The sequence below is a fragment of the Leopardus geoffroyi genome, chromosome B4 (assembly GCF_018350155.1).
Source record: "Leopardus geoffroyi isolate Oge1 chromosome B4, O.geoffroyi_Oge1_pat1.0, whole genome shotgun sequence".
Taxonomy (NCBI): Eukaryota; Metazoa; Chordata; class Mammalia; order Carnivora; family Felidae; genus Leopardus; species Leopardus geoffroyi.
Genome location: NC_059341.1, coordinates 121,661,361 through 121,679,084, shown reverse-complemented (window position 1 = coordinate 121,679,084; position 17,724 = coordinate 121,661,361). Strand labels below are relative to the sequence as shown.

The 17,724-nt window shown below is 37.3% G+C and overlaps 1 protein-coding gene across 2 annotated transcripts in view; it reads right to left on the bottom strand.

Annotated features, from left to right (window-relative positions):
* GAS2L3 (growth arrest specific 2 like 3) overlaps nt 1-16,011 on the bottom strand; it is a 39,891-nt gene extending 23,880 nt beyond the window's left edge. Inside the window, exons 1-2 of one of the 2 annotated variants that reach the window (XM_045463342.1) lie at nt 15,898-16,011; nt 1,740-1,787 (exon numbers count right to left, since the gene is read on the bottom strand). In XM_045463342.1, the coding sequence (XP_045319298.1) occupies nt 1,740-1,763 (24 nt within the window). In that variant the 5' untranslated portion in view covers nt 1,764-1,787; nt 15,898-16,011. Of the gene's footprint in view, nt 1-1,739; nt 1,788-2,714; nt 2,895-15,897 lie in introns of those variants that run through there. The other variant, XM_045463343.1, reaches the window with a different exon arrangement.
* Between the last annotated feature and the right edge of the window lie 1,713 nt (nt 16,012-17,724).

Here is a 17,724-nt window from a genome sequence, read left to right as displayed (position 1 = left end):
AAAATCCTACAAAGTTCTCACATTCATCAGAGAGAGAATCAAAAAACATCCATGAGAGATGTCAAGGGGACTCTTATAAAGAATTAATAAAGATGAATCTGTAAAATCTGGATCAGAGAAGATTTCATAGAACTTTAAAACAAAACTCTGAAGAAAATTACCAAGTTAAGAAAATATTAATGGCATTAGAATAGAATGAGAAAAACATGATCAATGTGGCAATGATATAAAGCACACCATAAGGAATCAAGAAAAAACTCATGACATTTCTGAGACTTGGGTAAAGAGGGGAAAAGAGGACAAATAGAAATAATCAGATTAAAAAATGGTATTAAAAATGGTTTTGAGTAATGAAGGAGTTTTGAGCATCCTCAGTGTGGGTTTGAGAGGACTCAGAGGGCAAGAACAAGACCTTTTGGAACACTGCCATGGACTTCCAAGTCCCAAAAGGAAAAAAGTATAATAGAACTCTTTATTAACAGAGTGGAGGATACAGCTGCATAGTACACACAGGAGGGAGTATAAGCAGGATCACGTTCAGAGTTGCTAACATTTGATAAATAAATCTTCTCTAGGCTTCACTCACTGCCATCTTTCTAAGAATGAAAGAAAGAAAGAAAGAGAGAGAGAGAGGAAAGAAAGAAAGAAAGAAAGAAAGAAAGAAAGAAAGAAAGAAAGAAAAAAAGAAAGACAGAAAGACAGAAAGAAGAGAGAAAGAGACAGAAAGAAAGGGAGAGAAAGAGAGGAAGGGAGAAAGAAAGACAGAAAAAAGAAAAGAGAAAAGAAAAAAAATACTTTCAAGACACAAGTTTAATCTCCAGTTTTATATCTGGAGAATTTTGTTGTACCAATGATGCAACCAAATTTTGGAAGTGTCTACTATGCAACGTATGTTCTAGTAGGCACTTTGCTCATGTTCTCTCATTGATTCCATTGATTTCCTCACAACGACCCTGAAACATAAGTGCTATTATCTTTACCTTGGAGGTAAGGAAGCAGAGACTCCTAGAGGTAAAATAAGTTGCCAGAATCTCACAACCAAGAGTGGCAGACCCAGAATGAGAAATGATTGATTTTAAAGTTCTCACTCTGCAAGGCAAATTTTATTAATAGCTGCTTGCATCTTTATAGGTAGAATTTCAATGTGATTTTTATCTTTACGATTCAAGCATGTTCTATTTATATCAAAAGAAAACATTTAAAAGAATATAGAAACAATATAGCAAATACCAACTCTGGACATCATTCAAATTTAAGGTTATTCTGGTTTGTCTGTTTATCTTGCCTCCCCTGACCAAAAAGCAAACAAAAAAACACTAAATTTTAAGTTTTAATGCCTGGTCATTTACAGTCATAACAGGGCACAGAGACAACTGTATAAAATAAATAATTTATAATTGTTTTCATTGATAGCTCTTTTAATTACAAACACATAATAAATTGTAAGGAGAGGGAAACTACAAAATATTCCAATTCTCTTCCCTCGGTAGTATAAGTAAGATGGACCCACAAATTCGAAGGAACTTTTGAGTCTTACAAATATTTAGTAAAAAAGTTAAAATTAAAATCTTTTCAGAACTAGAAAGTTAAAAATATATTAATTCCTGTAACTAAAATTTGATACTTAAGAAACTAGTTCCTTAAACACATTTTGTGATAATTTTAATATTTTACTAATTATCATAAATTTATTATAATCTCATAATTTAAATACATATTTTTCCAAGAAAAAGACTTACTTGAATTGCAGGTTGCATGGCCATCTATGTTGAAATGAAAATGCTTTTCTGAAAATAGAACAAAACATTAATATGCAAATAGTGGTAGCTTTCCTACTCCCCCACCTCCAAATTACAAGGAATCTGCTTTAATCTTCCATTTGACTGAAAACCTAAAACTTTTTCTTCTATTTGGAATAGTTTGACTGTAGGAGAATTCAATTATCACCCCTAGCTTCTCACTTATGAAAGTATTCCTCATTTAAAAGAGGAAAACCTGAAACACATTTAATATGTAGTTTCCGGCATTGATATCAAAGTAATTCTTGAAGCATCTGGCGAGTAAAATAAAACTGACAATAAAACTTAGCACATATAAAAGTCTCCCAAAAATTTCCCCTGTAAACATAATGTAAACTGTAATGCAAACATAAATATCACAACTGATACCAAAGTCAAGATAAAGAGATCGTGTAAGTTCGTCTGGACTTTGTATAAAGTCACAGGCTTAACCATTAGCTTCTTCTGCCAGACAACAAGGTAATAAAGACACAGCAATTTTAACTATGAAACAATACTCAGGGACTTTCTATAATAATTCTTCATAAGCTATTTTATCCATAAGGTGCTAAAGACAAAAAAAAAAAAAAAAAAAAACAGAAACAAAAAACAGCAATTTTAACTCCAAAGTACTATTTTTGAAATGTATAAGAAAAAACTACAATTTAATTAATTAAGTTAGGTTAATAAAATTCTTTAATGTATTTTTAGAAAGGAAAAAAGGTGAAGAGTTTAAAAACACTCACAATAACATAGACAATAACATATAAAATTTAGGAATATTGATTGTTTATACGAGCATAATATACTAGTCTATTTTTTATTGTAAACCACCATTAAAACATTCTAATAAAAAATATAAAATGGTTTATAAAGCTATAATGCTATCAATTTCCAAGAAAAGTTATTTTCTCCTCTAAGTTATACCAAACATACCACTTTTCTTTCAGGAATATTTCTGCTGGTACCAAAGTTGAACTTGAGCTAAATCTAACAAAAGTCTAATATTACATCACGTTTTCTTTGCGGGAAGGCAAAGGACAGCAGAATGTCCTTTTTGATGTCATTTTTCCTTCTCTCTACCATAGCAAAAGGCCAAAGTACAATTGAGCATTACTAATAAGCTTGTTATGCTTCCCACGAGCTAATTCAGTGGGGAATACATTTTCCTTTAGCATAAATAATCCTTTGTCCTCAACAAAGATCCACAGTAAGAAGCTTCCGAGACCATTTTTTAAAAATGCAGCAAAGAAGCTGCTCCCATTAAAATAAGGAGTCCCACATAATCAGACAAGAGCTTTAACAGTTGGAACTGCCAACCCAAAACAAAAGAAGGCCTAAATTATAAGGCGTGTGCAAATCAAGAACAGTGACACATTCACAAAGAAGCTATCACAAGAATGTTTAGTAGTTGCACTTTTTATGCAAAAATCCAACAGAATTCGTTTTATGAAAGAAATCAAGAATTTGTGAACAACCTTCAGTCACTTGAACTTTAGCAGAAGAGTCTTTTGTATATATATTTTCAAAACATTCTTCTTGTATAATGCAAAGAACTACTTTTAAGATGACAAAATATGACCATCTAAATTACCTTTAAAAAGAGATTCTTTAATAAAATCGTACTCAGATAAGCTATAATGTATCTTCACATAGGAAAAATTATCACATATGCAAATATATACTTTTATTGAGAAATTTTTATAAACTGAGATTGTATCAGTAAACCATCAGTTAATTAATGAGTAGTCACCATGTCCCAGATACTAAGAGCCAGTTGTAGATATTTTCTAGTCACTTACTATTATCTTTCTAAACCATTTTTGTGTCTCAGGCTTTTAATCCCAAGAGTAGCATCTATTCTATAGTTGGCCCCGACCCCAGTCTGCATCATAATTATGATTCTTGCTTCTCACTCATTTGATTACCTATTCTCCTCTTTTCTTTCCCTAAAAGTCTCAGTCTCTATTTTTCTCATATAAACCAATTATGCTGAGTCAGCAGCATTTCTTTTTTTTTTTTTTTTTTTTTTTTTTTTCTTTTTTTTCTTTTTTTTCTTTTTTTTGGGTGGGGAGCTGCATCTTAATTAGCAAATTATTGCCTTTATTTTGTTTTGTTTTTGTCTTTCTTCCTTTTGGGGGGAGTCTATTTCTATTCTTTGCCAACTTGAGGAAGTCCTTTCCCTTAGATTTGGGCAAAAAGACCTCTCATGTGACCAAGTCCAAACTATACTGTAACATTGCTGGGAATCATTCACAAGACCAGGAGCTTATCCAGAGATCATAAGGGAAGAGTACTATACTTAACCTTTAAAATCTGGGGAAAACAAAACACAGAAGGCACTCACCTACCTGAAACTTGAATGGGATTTGTACCTAACCCACTTACTCATCTTAGAAACAAGATCAGTCATGAGGTCCTTAAGATCATTTATGGTAAGCCTCTTCATACCAATTTGGCTTCAGATCATGATTGGCAAAAATGCCAACCTGTTGAACTGATCCTTTGTCCCATAGCTGTAGGCTCTGAAACTGAGTACATTTTTATTCCTCACCCGTGTTACAAGATATGGTGGGAGAGCATAAAGTGGCAAAGCTCATTCCTGGTACAAATCAGGGGCCAATTTAAAAAAGAATGGCAAAAAAGCAAAGAAATAAGGTAAGTTTTTTTCAGAAAAATAATGATATTAACTGCACCGTACCACATATCGTACTCAGACACCAGATTATTGCCAAGATACATAAGCTGCAGGGATATGATAAATTCCAAAGTTGGGATAGTGGGATAATGTTTACTGCTGAGGAGATGGAGGAAGATGAGATTGAGGAGAAATGGCTTTCAACTGTACTGGTAAGATTTTATTTCAAGATAAGTGGTGAGAACACAGGTGTTATACTAGTCTGTACACCTTTCTGTATGTCAAAAACCATGTCATCATTTTTCAAGACTTCATTTAGAAAAATAGTTGTAAAAGATATCCTCTCTGATTTGTTCAGGGGGAAAAAAATTCTTAGCTTTAAAATTTTGAGTTAAATATTTTCTAATTGCCTACTAGGGAAAATAGAAATGTTATAGTCATACAAAACGTATTTCACTTTTTTAATGTGTTCTAAAACAACTCACCATAGAGACACCAGCTATAGTAGTAAAAAATAGCAGACACATCTGGTTTGAATTCCAGGTCTAGCATATTAACTATATGACCTTGGGATTCTTAATTTCTCTGATTCTCAGTGTTCTCATCTGTAAAATGAGATACCACCACCTCCTTCATATGGTTATTATAAAGATTAAGTGAGATGATACATATAAAGGACCTGACAGATAACTAGCACTTAACAAATTAGTTGGTATAATTAATACTGTGATGAGACATAATTATAGTTTATTTAACATAACTTATCAAATTAAAAAGAGATAAGGCTAATAACACTCAGAAATCATTAAACATAATATGGATAACTTATTTTACTAACATAAATAAATATAGTTATAAGTGAAAGTAAAAGCTATAAAATGCCCATGTCATAATTGGGAGGATACTCACATATTAATTTATGACTCACAATTCTCTTGGCTAGAATAAAAGTCTTTAGGAATTTATCTAACATAGGCCCTTTGCTCCATTCAGCCTATCTCCTCATTGTTCTCCCTCAGTTTCGTTCGTTTCTGTGGCTATATTGCGGTTCAGGCTGTATGCTTTTCCATGTGGTGTATACTCATTCATTTATTCAACAAGCATTTACTCTTCCTCTGCAGTGAACTAGCACCATAGGCAAGAGACTCAGTAATGAATGTAACAGACGTGTGACTGCCCTTACAGAATGAATACACCAGTGGGAAGGTTTAAAAAAAAAAAAAAAAAGCAACCACACAAATGAATACACAGTGTTAAATCATGATAACTGCTTTGAAGAAAAGAACAGGGAAGGAAACAGCTACTTTAGACTTAGATTGAATGATTAGAAACGGTTTTGCTGGACGGAAAACATGAATTTGAAGAATGATAGGATTTAGACAGAGAAAGAGAGGAAGAGTTCTAAGTATAGAGAATAATTTTTGTAAAGACTTTGAAGAGAGAATGTGGCACATACCTAGAACTGAAAGAGGCAGGTATGGCTGAAGCATGGAGAATGTGTGGCTTAGGATGGGGTTGAAACATTAAGCAGCAGCCCCATCACACAAGACCATGTTGAGGAAATTAGATTTCATTTTAGGGTCAGTGAGAAACCATGGAAGAGTTTTAACCAAGGGAGAGACGATCTAACTCATAGTTTCAAAAGAACTCTCTGAGGGGGAGAGAGGAGTATGGGAGTGAAATAGTAATGGGTTTAAGAGAGAAAGTGGGAAGGAAACTGAAAGGGGAGTGGGTAGAGATGGGAAAAAGAACCAGGGGAATCAATGAAAGAAGGAGACAAAGACAGGGGTAGAAACAGTGAGACCATATAGGAAATGGGAGCATACAGGAAATGAGGTGGAGAGGTGCCTAGCAGAGGAAGGGTTAGGAATCTACTGCAGTACTGCAGTAGTTTGGTGACAAATGATGGTGACTGAACTAGAATGTGGATAGTGTCTCTACTCAAGAGAAGTGGATGGATTTGATATCCACTTCAGTTAGAACCAAGACTTGATAATGGTTAGAAATGGAGAGGTGGATAGGAGGGATGTAAGGACAGAGTGAACTATTAAGAATGACTCCCAGGTTTCTGGCTTAAGCAACTGAGCAAATAGTTAGTGGGAGATGAGGATGATGGGAGTCTGAATAGATCAAAGCAGGGAACAGAGTACTAACAGGTCAAAAGTGCTGTGCTTTGGTCATGTTTAATTTGAGAAGCCTTTAAAGACAGCCAAGTGGGAGTGTCGATCTAGCAGTTGGAAATACTATTCTAGAGCTAAGAAAAAAGCTCAAGGAGGTATAAATTGCCAGCAAATACTTGGGAGGTAAAGCCACTGAAAAGAATGAGATCATCTAAGAAAGAAATGGAGAAAACAGTGATAAAGGCCTAAGAACAAGTCCTGACAAAATCCAACATTTAGACATGAGAGGAGTTAGCAAAGGACATAGAGAAAGAAGAGTTGAAAAGATCCCTCATCTAAGATCATCTCAGCTAACCAGGCTTATAATTTATTACCTCCTCCCAGTAGCCTTCCTGACTGGTCTGAATTACTTCTGATTTTATCTTTAACTCTTGAATTCACATAGCATTTGTCAATCACGTCCTTTACACTGCTTCATACAATTTTGTATTATTTCTGTACATTGCTTCACCAGCTATAAGTTCCTGGACTGCTGTTGGAAACAGTATTGAAAAAAGTATTCAAGCCTAAAGTTTAGGAAACATTTTTGGTAGGAAAAATTTCAAAATCTCTGGGGAAAACTGGGTTGTCTCCCTTCTCCACACTGCTTTTGTTGTAGAACAAAATGTGACAGTAGGTTAGAAGCAGCTACATAGTAGACAAGTATCTACTGGGAGACCGTTTTTGGTATTCTTTATTATTTTCATTTATTATGTAACCTAAATTGATAAATGATTTTGCCTTTCACCCAGCATGTCCAAAGTGAAATATGTACAGTGGTTACTGGTTAAGGTACCAGCAGGTCAAGTGAGATGCCTTAGAATCACTAAGAAAAAGAAAACGACTAAAAATGGTATATAGACAGAGTATCCAAGTGAAAAGGACAGAATAGCTGTGCCAAGGGGCAAGGATTCTGGAAGCAATGTGCTACTCAGGAATTTGTATGCCTCAGTGGACAGTACATTTTTATTACATCTTAAATAAATTCCATTTGTGGTAGACAGAATAATGACTCCCCAAAATGTCTACATCCTAATCCCCAGAATCTGTGTGTGAGCAAGATGTGCTTTACAGATTAAGTAAATTAAAGACTTTGGGATAACAGATGATCTTGGTGAGTTCAATGTAATCACAAGACTCTTTATAAGAAGGATGCAGAGGCCAAAATCACTGACAAACATAGATGCAAAAATCCTCAACAAAATATTAGCAAACTGAATTCAACAATACATTAAAAGGATCATACACCATGATCAAGTGGGATTTATTCAAGGAATGCAAGGATGGTTCAATATGCACAAATCAATCAACATGGTGTATACCATGTTAACAAACTAAAAAATAAAAATCATATAGTCATTCAATAGATATAGAAATAGCATTCTAACAAAACTCAACATCAATTTATAAGACAAACTCTCAACAGACTGGGTATAAAGGGAACACTACATATCAAAGGTCATATATATCAAGCCCATAGCCAACATCATATGGTCAAAAACTGAATGCCTTTCCTCTAAAATCAAAAACAGGACATGGATCCCTACTCTCTCTACTTTTATGCAACATAGTATTTGGCAGTCATAGCCAAACCAATTAGGCAAGGAAAAATAAAAGTATCTAACCTAGAAAGAAATAAAACTGTCACTATTTGTACATTACATGATATTACATATAAAGCACTGTAAAGATCACCAAAAAATTCTTAGAACTAATAAATGAATTCAACATTTAGACAAGAATCAATACATAAAAATCTGTTGTTTTGCCCCATGTCAGGCTCTGAACTGATGGCGCAGAGCCTGCTTGGGATTCTGTCTCTCCTTCTCTCTGTCTCTCCCCTGCTCATGTTCTCTCTCTCTCTCTCTCTCTCTCAAAATAAATAAACTTAAAAAAAAAATCTATTGTTTCTATACACTAATAATAAACTATCAGCAAGAGAAATTAAGTAAATAATCCCATTTACAGTGGCATCATAAAGAATAAAATACCTGGGAATAAATTTAACCAAGGAGGTAAAAGATGTGTACAAACTGAAAATTGTAAAACATTGATGAAAGAAATTAAAGAAGACACGAATATATGAAAAGATATTTCATGCTCTTAAACTAGAAGAATTAATGTTTTTAAAAGGTCCATATTACCCAAAGCAATCTATAGATTCATTGCAATCCCTTCCAAGATTCGAATGGCATTTTTCACAGAAACAGAACAAACAATCCTAAAATTTGTATGTAACCACAAAAGGCTCCAAATAACTAAAGCAATCTTAAGAAAGAAAAACAAAGCTAGAGACATCAGTCTCCCTGTTTTCAAAACTATATTACAAAGCTGCAATAATCAAAACAGTATGGGTAGCTACACTTGGAATAAGTACAGAATAATGGATAGACTGGTGGAATCACTATGTTGTACACTTGAAGCTAAAGTAACAATGTGTGTTACATTACACTTCAATAATAACAACAACAAAAACAGTATGGTACTGGCATGAAAACAGGCATACAGATCAATAGAACAGATTAGAGAACCCAAAAATAAACCCATGTTTGTGGTCAATTTTTAACAAAGGAGCCTAAAATATGTTATAGGGAATGAACAGTCTCTTTAATAAATGGTGTTGGGAAGGGGCACCTGCGTGGCTCAGTCAGTTAAGCATTCAACTTCGGCTTGGGTCTGATCTCATGGTTTGTGAGTTCAAGCCCAGTCAGGCTCTGTGCTGACAGCTTGGAGCCTGGAGCCTGGAGCCTGCTTCAGATTCTGAATCTCCATCTCTCTCTGCCCCTCCCCCCACTCGCACTTTCTCTGTCTGTCCCTCAAAAATAAATAAACATTAAAAAAAATTTTTTTTAATGATGTTGGGAAAACTGGACAACCACATGCAAAAAAATGAAACTGGACCACTATCTTACACCATTCATAAAAATGAACTCAAATGGATTAAAGGCTTGAATTTGAATGTAAGACCTAAAACCATAAAACTCCTAGAAGAAAACATTGGCAGTAAGATCCTTGACATCAGTCTTGGAGATGATTTTTTGGATCTTACTCCCAAGGCAAAGGCAAAAAAGCAAAAATAAGCAAGTGGGACTACATCAAACTAAAAAGCTGACGCACAGCAAGAAAACCAACAACAAAATGAAAAGGCAACCTATGGAATGGGAGAAAGTATTTGCAAATCATATATCTGATAAGGGCTTAATATCCAGTTCAACTCAATAGCAAAAAAAAAAAAAAAAAAAGGAAAAGAAAAAGAAAAAGAAAAATCTGATTAAATAATGGTCAGAGGACCTTACCTTTACAGACATTTTTCCAAAGAAGATATACAGATGGGCAGGCAGCAAAACATCATGAAAAGACAACATCACTAATCATTAGGGAAATGCAAATCAAAACTACAATGAGATATCATCTCACACCTGTCAGAATGGCTATCATCAAAAAGATGAGAAATAACAAGTGTTGGTGAGAATGTGGAGAAAAGGAAAACTCATGCACTGTTGGTGGGAGTGTAAATTGATATAGCCACTATGAAAAACAGTATGGAATTTCCTAAAAAAAAAAAAAAAAAAAAAAAAGAAAATGAAAATGAAACTACCACATGATCCAACAATTCCATTTCTGGGTATTTAATCAAAGAAAATGAAAGCAGTGATTCAAAAAAGATATATGCACCTCCATGTTCACTACAGCATTGTTTACAATAGCCAAGATACATAAACAATGTTAAGTGTCAACTGATGGATGAATGGATAAAGATGTAGTACACAAATACAATGGAATATTATTCAGCCATAAAAAAAGAATGAAATCTTGCCATTTGTGACAACATAGATGGACCTGAAGAGCATTATGCTAAGTGAAATAAGTCAGAGAAAAACAAATGCTGTATGATCTCATTTATAGGTGGAATCTAAACAAACAAACCAAGCTTACAGATAAAGAGAACAGATGGGTGATTGCCAGAGGTGAGGACTGGGGGGTGGGCAAAATGAGTAAAGGGGGTCAAAGGATACAACCTACAGTTATAAAATAAGTAAGTCATGGGGATGTAATTATAGCATGGTGACTGACTATAGTTAATATTTTATTGCATATTTGGAAGCTGGTAAGAAAGTAGACCTAAAGGTCCTCATCACAAGAAAAACAATTATAACCATATATGGGGATGGATGCTAGCTAGATTTACTGTGGTGACCATTTTACAAGATATACAGATATCAAATCATGTATATTGTACATCTGAAACTAATATAACATGATATGTCAATTGTGCCTCAATAAAAATAAATACATTTTATTTTTTAAAAGGATGCAGAAAAGTCAGAGAAGGCAAAGTGAGAAGCAGAGAGAAAAAAGGAGATATCATGATGGAAAAGAGGCAGAGAGGGAGACAGATTTGGGTTGTGCCACTGAGGGCTGTGACGATGGAGGAAGGAGTCAGGGAATACAGGCATCCTCTCAAAGCTGGAAAAGGGAAAGAAATGGACTTTCCCCTGGAGCCTCCAGAAAGAAGGAAGCCCTGACAATATCTTTTTTTCTTTTTTTAGCTCATTTCTGATTTGTGACCTCTCAAACCATAAGATCATACATTTGTGTTGTTTTAAACCACTAAGTTTGTGGTAATGTGTTCTAGTAGTAATAGGAAAGTAATACACATCTTAAGTGGAGAATGGAAACTGCACCCAGAGGGTCAAGACATTTGGCCTGAAGAAAGTGATACACATCCAGAACATGATTAGAAGATATAGCGAGCCCATCATGTTTGAAGCAATGAGGAAAATGGCACCAGTTGTAAATAGTATGCTAAAATATAAACAAAACCAACCAAACAAAAAAACATGCAAAATTTATAGGTGAAACCCACTGTGCTATGCATTGTCTACCATCATCATCATCATCACCATCATCATCACCACCAAAGGGCCCTGCCTCTGTGTAACTGAGATCATTTATTCATTTACTCACTCATTTAAACATTTACAAAAGCTTCCTGTGTTTACTACAGGGAACAGCACCAACATTCGCCAAGTTAAACAGGTCATCCATGATTCCTTCCTCTCCCACGCCTCCACCGCCTCCTTGAATCCCTCAGTCAAAACAATCTGTGACCATATCTTATTGCTTGTACCTCTAAGTTTTCTCTTCAATATCTATGGCCACCCCTCTAGTTCCAGCCACCATCACCTCTCTCTAGCTTTACTGAAACAGCTTCCAATCAGTCACCTTTTCTCCAGCCTTGCAAGTCTCCAACCTGCTCTTCACGTACTACAGCCAGACCGATCCTTCACAAACACTCATCTGAGGACACCTTACTACTCCCCTGCTTAAAACCCTTAATGACCCTCCAATGCCTTCAGGATAAAGCCCCAACTCCCCAACAAAGCTAACAAAGCTTTATAGGTTCCCGCTAGCCTCTTCTCTTGACCCTCACCCTCCAGCTATACTGAACTTCTTTCAGACCCTTTGAGCATGCTCTCTCATCTCTGGGACTTTGACATGATGATCTATCTACATGCAACAATCTTTCTCCTCCTTTCCTCAAGACTCCCTCCTACCTATTTTCAGATTCAATTCCTCTAAAAAAACAAAACAAAACAAAAACAAAAAAACAAAAAACTCATGAACTCTCTCCCCAATTTAGGGTACACAGCAATCAATACATGCTTCTATTTTACTCTATACTTTATAAAATAAGAATCTTGGGGGGGGTAACATTCTCCATTTCTTCTACTACAATATAGAAATTAGTGCTAAAATTAGTACCAGACTTACTCCTAAATACAATAAATGTTGCATTTATCACTAAAGGGAACATGAAACAATAATGAAGTAAATCTGTGGTACATGCATTTAAGGAAAAAGCAGCTTCCAAAACAGATGAAGACTCAAGAGAAAGAAATAAGATTCTTAGAGCTTCATAAAAAATCACGTTATTTGCAAAATTATAAAGACTGTTCATTTGTTGGGAGTCTTTGTTTTTCTATTTGAAATTTTTCTCTTGCAATGTTTCATAGAGATTCCACCTGAATAACTTAATTTTATGTTTGATAGAACTATTCATTTATCATAAAAATTTTTAAACAACTTACAATCAGTTAGCCTTTATATATGATAAACTAAAAGACTCTATGGAAAACATACACATACACAGACACTAATATAAAGAAATGTAAAAACAACATAAAGCATCTATTAACAGGAAGGTGCTCAAATAAGTTGCAGTACATTATTCAGCCACTTGAAAAAGGAAGAGCTATAGCTACTGCTATGAAAAGATGTCTATTATACATTATGTGACCAAAAGCAATCTGCAGAGCAGTATGTATGTTATTAGGATCACAATGTTTTCCAAATTGGGGGAGGGAAGGTGTGAAAAAGAAAAACTCCTGCACAAACAAGTTTTTCAACAGCCAATTTTATTTTTAGAATAAAAAATAGTAACAAGCCATCCATCAAGAAAAAATAAGTCATTATGTTTAAAACTCTATGTAAAAGGAGTTCTTCACTATAGCTAATATTATACTGTTACAGAAAAATGTATGGCGTGTGATAGTAGGCAGAAGTCTCTATTAGTCAGCACTTCAGCAATATCTATCACATGAGTGATGGTCTTTGTACTATAAATTCCTAAAAGCTTTCAACATCAAAGATGAAATTAACATTTCGTGCATTCGCTACATTTTATTACATTCTAGTTCTTTGGAAATTAGTGATTTATAAAATACATGGTAACTGTTAAAACAAACTACTCTGTAGCAAAGTAATAGCATGAGAAAACTTTTTAGAATGAGAAACACTCAAGAAATACAATTGTAATTACTGCCTTATCTTGTAAGCATGGCTTCTGAGGCATTTCTCTGTGGCAGTTAAATTTCAATTAAAAATGGGGAAACTGGCAGTGGGACAAACTTACTGAGACTCAAGCTTCCTACTCTCTCAAATTCCATGTATATCACATGGTTCATTAGGTATGTAAAGGTGTATCTGATATCAAAGTATAGAAAGCAATAGGTAACAAGAAAGCAAAACACATGCACACATTCACGCAGACATACACAGACATGTTACTGTAAGAAAGTAAAATCTAACAATACATATTAACCTTAATCCCTTACTTTCCCCATCAACAGTAGGCTTGGAAATATTATTGAAATAACTGAACTTTCTTCTCTTATCTCCAAACTTGAGATTTACAGGGGGAAAAAAAAAAACAGTAGAGGAGTGCTGCATAGTAAAAATATAGTGGATACACAAAAGCTAAATGGAAAAATACAAATTGGGAAACATTTCTAAATTGGCAAATTCTCCAAACACCACTGGACTCATTTAGTGTTTTAGTAATACCACATTTGTTACTGACTTTATTCTCTTATCACACACTTTGATCTACCATCACAAATTATTTCATTATTTTTTTTAATTAAAGAAATGTTCAAAATAAACCTATGCCCATGGCAGAAATGAACCTGGGCCATACAAACAACTCTGTGCAGAGAAGTTATATAGTGCTGGGAATATAAATGAAGGGTGGTGTGACACAAAGAAAAGCATGGACTAAATTCCAGGAGGACTTAGTAGGTTATTTGCTTTCTCTGAGCTTCAGTTTCCTCATCTATTACAGGGAGATAACATCAACTACATTAGAGGATTACCTACAGGTTTAACAATAATGTAAGTTAAGCACCTAAAACACATACCTGCACATCCTAGGTAATAATGAGTCTGATAAATAGTAACAGTATTTAGTATGCGCCAGATACTATTTTTAATGCTTTACAGGCATTAAATTAATCAATGAATGAGAACTCATCGCTGCCTCTGGCACTGCCTTTACCTTCTGCTCTCTCAGCCCTTTGGGTGTAGCTTGAAACTTTCAATACAAATTAAACAGCACAGAAATAATAATAGCTGTGTGGCGGGCACTGTACTAAACCATTTACATGGATTATTTCATTTAATCCTCATAACAACCTTTCCATCAATAAGGTTAGGGAACTAATATTAACCTTCTTTCACAGATTAGGAAATTTAGCCTTAGAAAGATTAAACAACTTGCCTAAGGTCACACACATGGTAAAACCTGATTTCAGAGCCTGAATGTTTAGCAACTCTGCTATGCTGAAAAGAAATACTGCTTTTAATTCAGTAATGTCAAAATAGCAGAGGCATCTACTATCCAAAGTCGGTTGGCTTTTAACGAGCTTTGGAAACAGATGAGTCAGACAACTTGTATCAGAATCTACGCTAGAAAATTCTCATCGGTTTCCACTTTTTCATTCAAATCCATTCCAATCTCCTCCCAAAGAAAATCTGAGGTGGTGAGAATTCCAATTCTTAACAATTTAAGCGCCAAGAGAGGTGATCAAACAGCAGTTCACTAACTGCTTATCTTCTGAGAAAGTAGTTGTTAGCGCGCTTCATCCGAGCAAAACAAAACCCAAAGCGTGACTTGGACTGGGCCTGCCAAAAAAAAAAAAAACCCCATCTCTTCACTTAAAGACTGGATCAGCAACTCCACCGTGCGTCCCGTAAAGCACTCTTAAATCCATAAAATTCAATCCCTGGGTTTGAAAAGATTAGTTAGGAACCAGGAGTGACTCCATGAAGAAGCAAGCTTTCCAAGTTCTCCCTGGATTTCCAGAGCAATCTACAAGTCTTCCTTTCTTCTGCAATCCTCCCCCAAGGCAGCCCTCCAAGCTGAGGAGTGCAGGTGGGAAAGCAGAGACCCGCTCCGACCAGAGAGAAAAAGTAGGGAAGAAGCTGTAAACTTTGCCGGCAGGCAAAAAGGAAGGTCTGTGTCATTCTCTCCCCAAGGTCAGTAACTTCATTCATTCTTCCAAAGGGTGGTGTTGAGGAATCAAGTGACCCTTATCTGTGCTACGCGCTTGGGGATAAGGGTGCCCCCGGAGACCCTCAACTAAACTGCAGGCTCTGATCCCTCTCTAGATTCCAAAGCAGAGCGGTAAAGGCGGATACCTCTTTCCCCACCTACTGTGTCTGCACCTGCCGTCCCCCCGCCCCTGCACACCTGTTGCCCCTCACGCCACACACAAGGGTGGGCAGGAGAGGGCAGGGGAGGGCAGGCAAAACTTCACCTTGACAGCCCCAGGGACCAATCAGACGACGCGAACTCTGCGGCGGGCCAATCGCAGAACGTCTTGGATCCCGCAGCCCCAAACAAACCACCGCTTGGACTCCGCTGAGCGCGAGAAGGGGGGTGGGGGTGGGGGTCCCTCGACCGGCACCTGAGGGGCAGCAGCCCCTAGAAGGCGAGGGAAGGCTCGCGAGTTAAAAAGAAGGCAAACGGGGAAGTACTCACTCGCCCTGGCGCGGGATGGTCACTTCTTCCTGCGGGGTGACATCTCAATTCAATCTGTGCGGAGCCGGCACGCCCCTGACCAACCGCCACCGCCTCCGCCTGAGCCTCCGGGCTCGCAGCGGTTCGCCGCCTGTTTCGAAAGGACCAATCAGAAGGCGGAGGGAGGGCGTGGCTGGAGGCCCCGCCCCGACCGCCGGGAGCACGCGACCGGCGCGCGCGTCTCAGTCAGCCCAGGGTGCCCCGCCTTCCTCCTCTTGGCGTCTCCCAACTCTGGTGGCCAAACCCCGCTTTTCAACCGAAAGGCAAAGTGGCTCGGTCACGGAGCGAGTCCGCGCATCTGGCCCCTACGCGACCTCAGCAGCCCCGACATTTGTCCCGATAGGCATAAGAGGTGAGGCAGCATCGCCTCCAAACATCCTGAAGAGTTGCAAGGTAGAGTTCAAGGGCGTTGCCCTGAGTTTTATTCACATCTGTGAAGAGCCCTTACCAACCCTATGCCACTGGAGATCTGGCTGTACTGAGGAGGGCGCCACGGTTTCCGGAGACAAACTGTCACCCAGCAGGAATGGGAGTCGCTTCCTGACAGAGGTCCCTCTTCCTGTGAGGGGTTGGTGGTGAAAGATGGAGAGGATCCTGTAACTCCCAGTCACAACTGGAAGCAAAAAGAGGATGTTGGCTCCTCAGGAAACATACCAGGCAACGGAGTAAAAAAAAAAAAAAAAAAAAAAAAAAAAAAAAAAAAAAAAAAAAATTAACCTTATCACAATGAGGGACGCTTATTAGCTGCTGTGAGGGTTTAAATAAAGCAGAGACTGGAGTTCGATGTAGCAAAAAATAGGTCTCTAACTGTAACTGGCTTGCTAATAGTGAAGAAGAAAAAAAATCAATGGCCAAAAGCCTGGAGGCCCAGATCCTTCCCCTCTTGTTGGATTTTGTCAGGTCACGTCACTTCCCCGGGCCTCAGTTTCCCGTCTGTAACGTGAGGGCGTTCCCCTGGAGTGAGGTTCTCTCTCTAGCGTTTATGCCTCCATTCACTCATCAAGAACAATGAGGAGGTTCTGCTGCTGCTTTGCTGAGGAGACTAAAATGAAGACAGTCCCCGCCTCCAAAGTGCTCAGCGCCCTGGTACAGGCTCAGTGAAGGTGTGCCAGAGAGGAAACCGCCAACAGTCACGGAGGGTGACCATCAGAGGTTCAAAAGGAGCTGAGTTTTGAAGGATGAATAGGAATCTGCCAAGAGCGAGGATAATTGGGAATAAGGAGTGCTCATCACGTTTCCAGAGATGTGAGAGCACCTGGAATGTTCTGGGAATTGTAGTTTTGAATGACTAAAGTTTGGGGATTGGGAGATGGGTCAAGCTGGAGGCGTAGGCACGATGAAAGGCCTGGTAGGTGCTCAGGAATTTAGAATTTTTCTTGGAAGTCGTTTGGGATTGGCTATTAAAGGGGTATGAGGTTTCAGAAAAAACAAAAAACAGTTTCCAAGGATTTCAGAAGAATAGAATAAGACTGGCGACAATTCCCCCCCCCCAAAAAAAAAAAAAAAAAAAAAAAAAAAGCCATCGCCTAAACTAATTCAAAAGTGATACAGCTGGAGAGGAAGAGGTCTCTGGAGATACCTAAGAGGCTGACTTATCTGGACTTGGTTACCATGTGACAGTGGTGCCAATCTAAGGAATGGGGGGAAAGAAAACTGCATTTTGGTTTCAGTCTGAAGTGTGAGAGGAACATGCAGGGTGGTTAGGTCTGAAGTGGTTTAAACTGGCTGATGCAGGAGACACAGATTTGAGAAGTCAATTTGATAAATATTATCAACTACTTGCTCTGC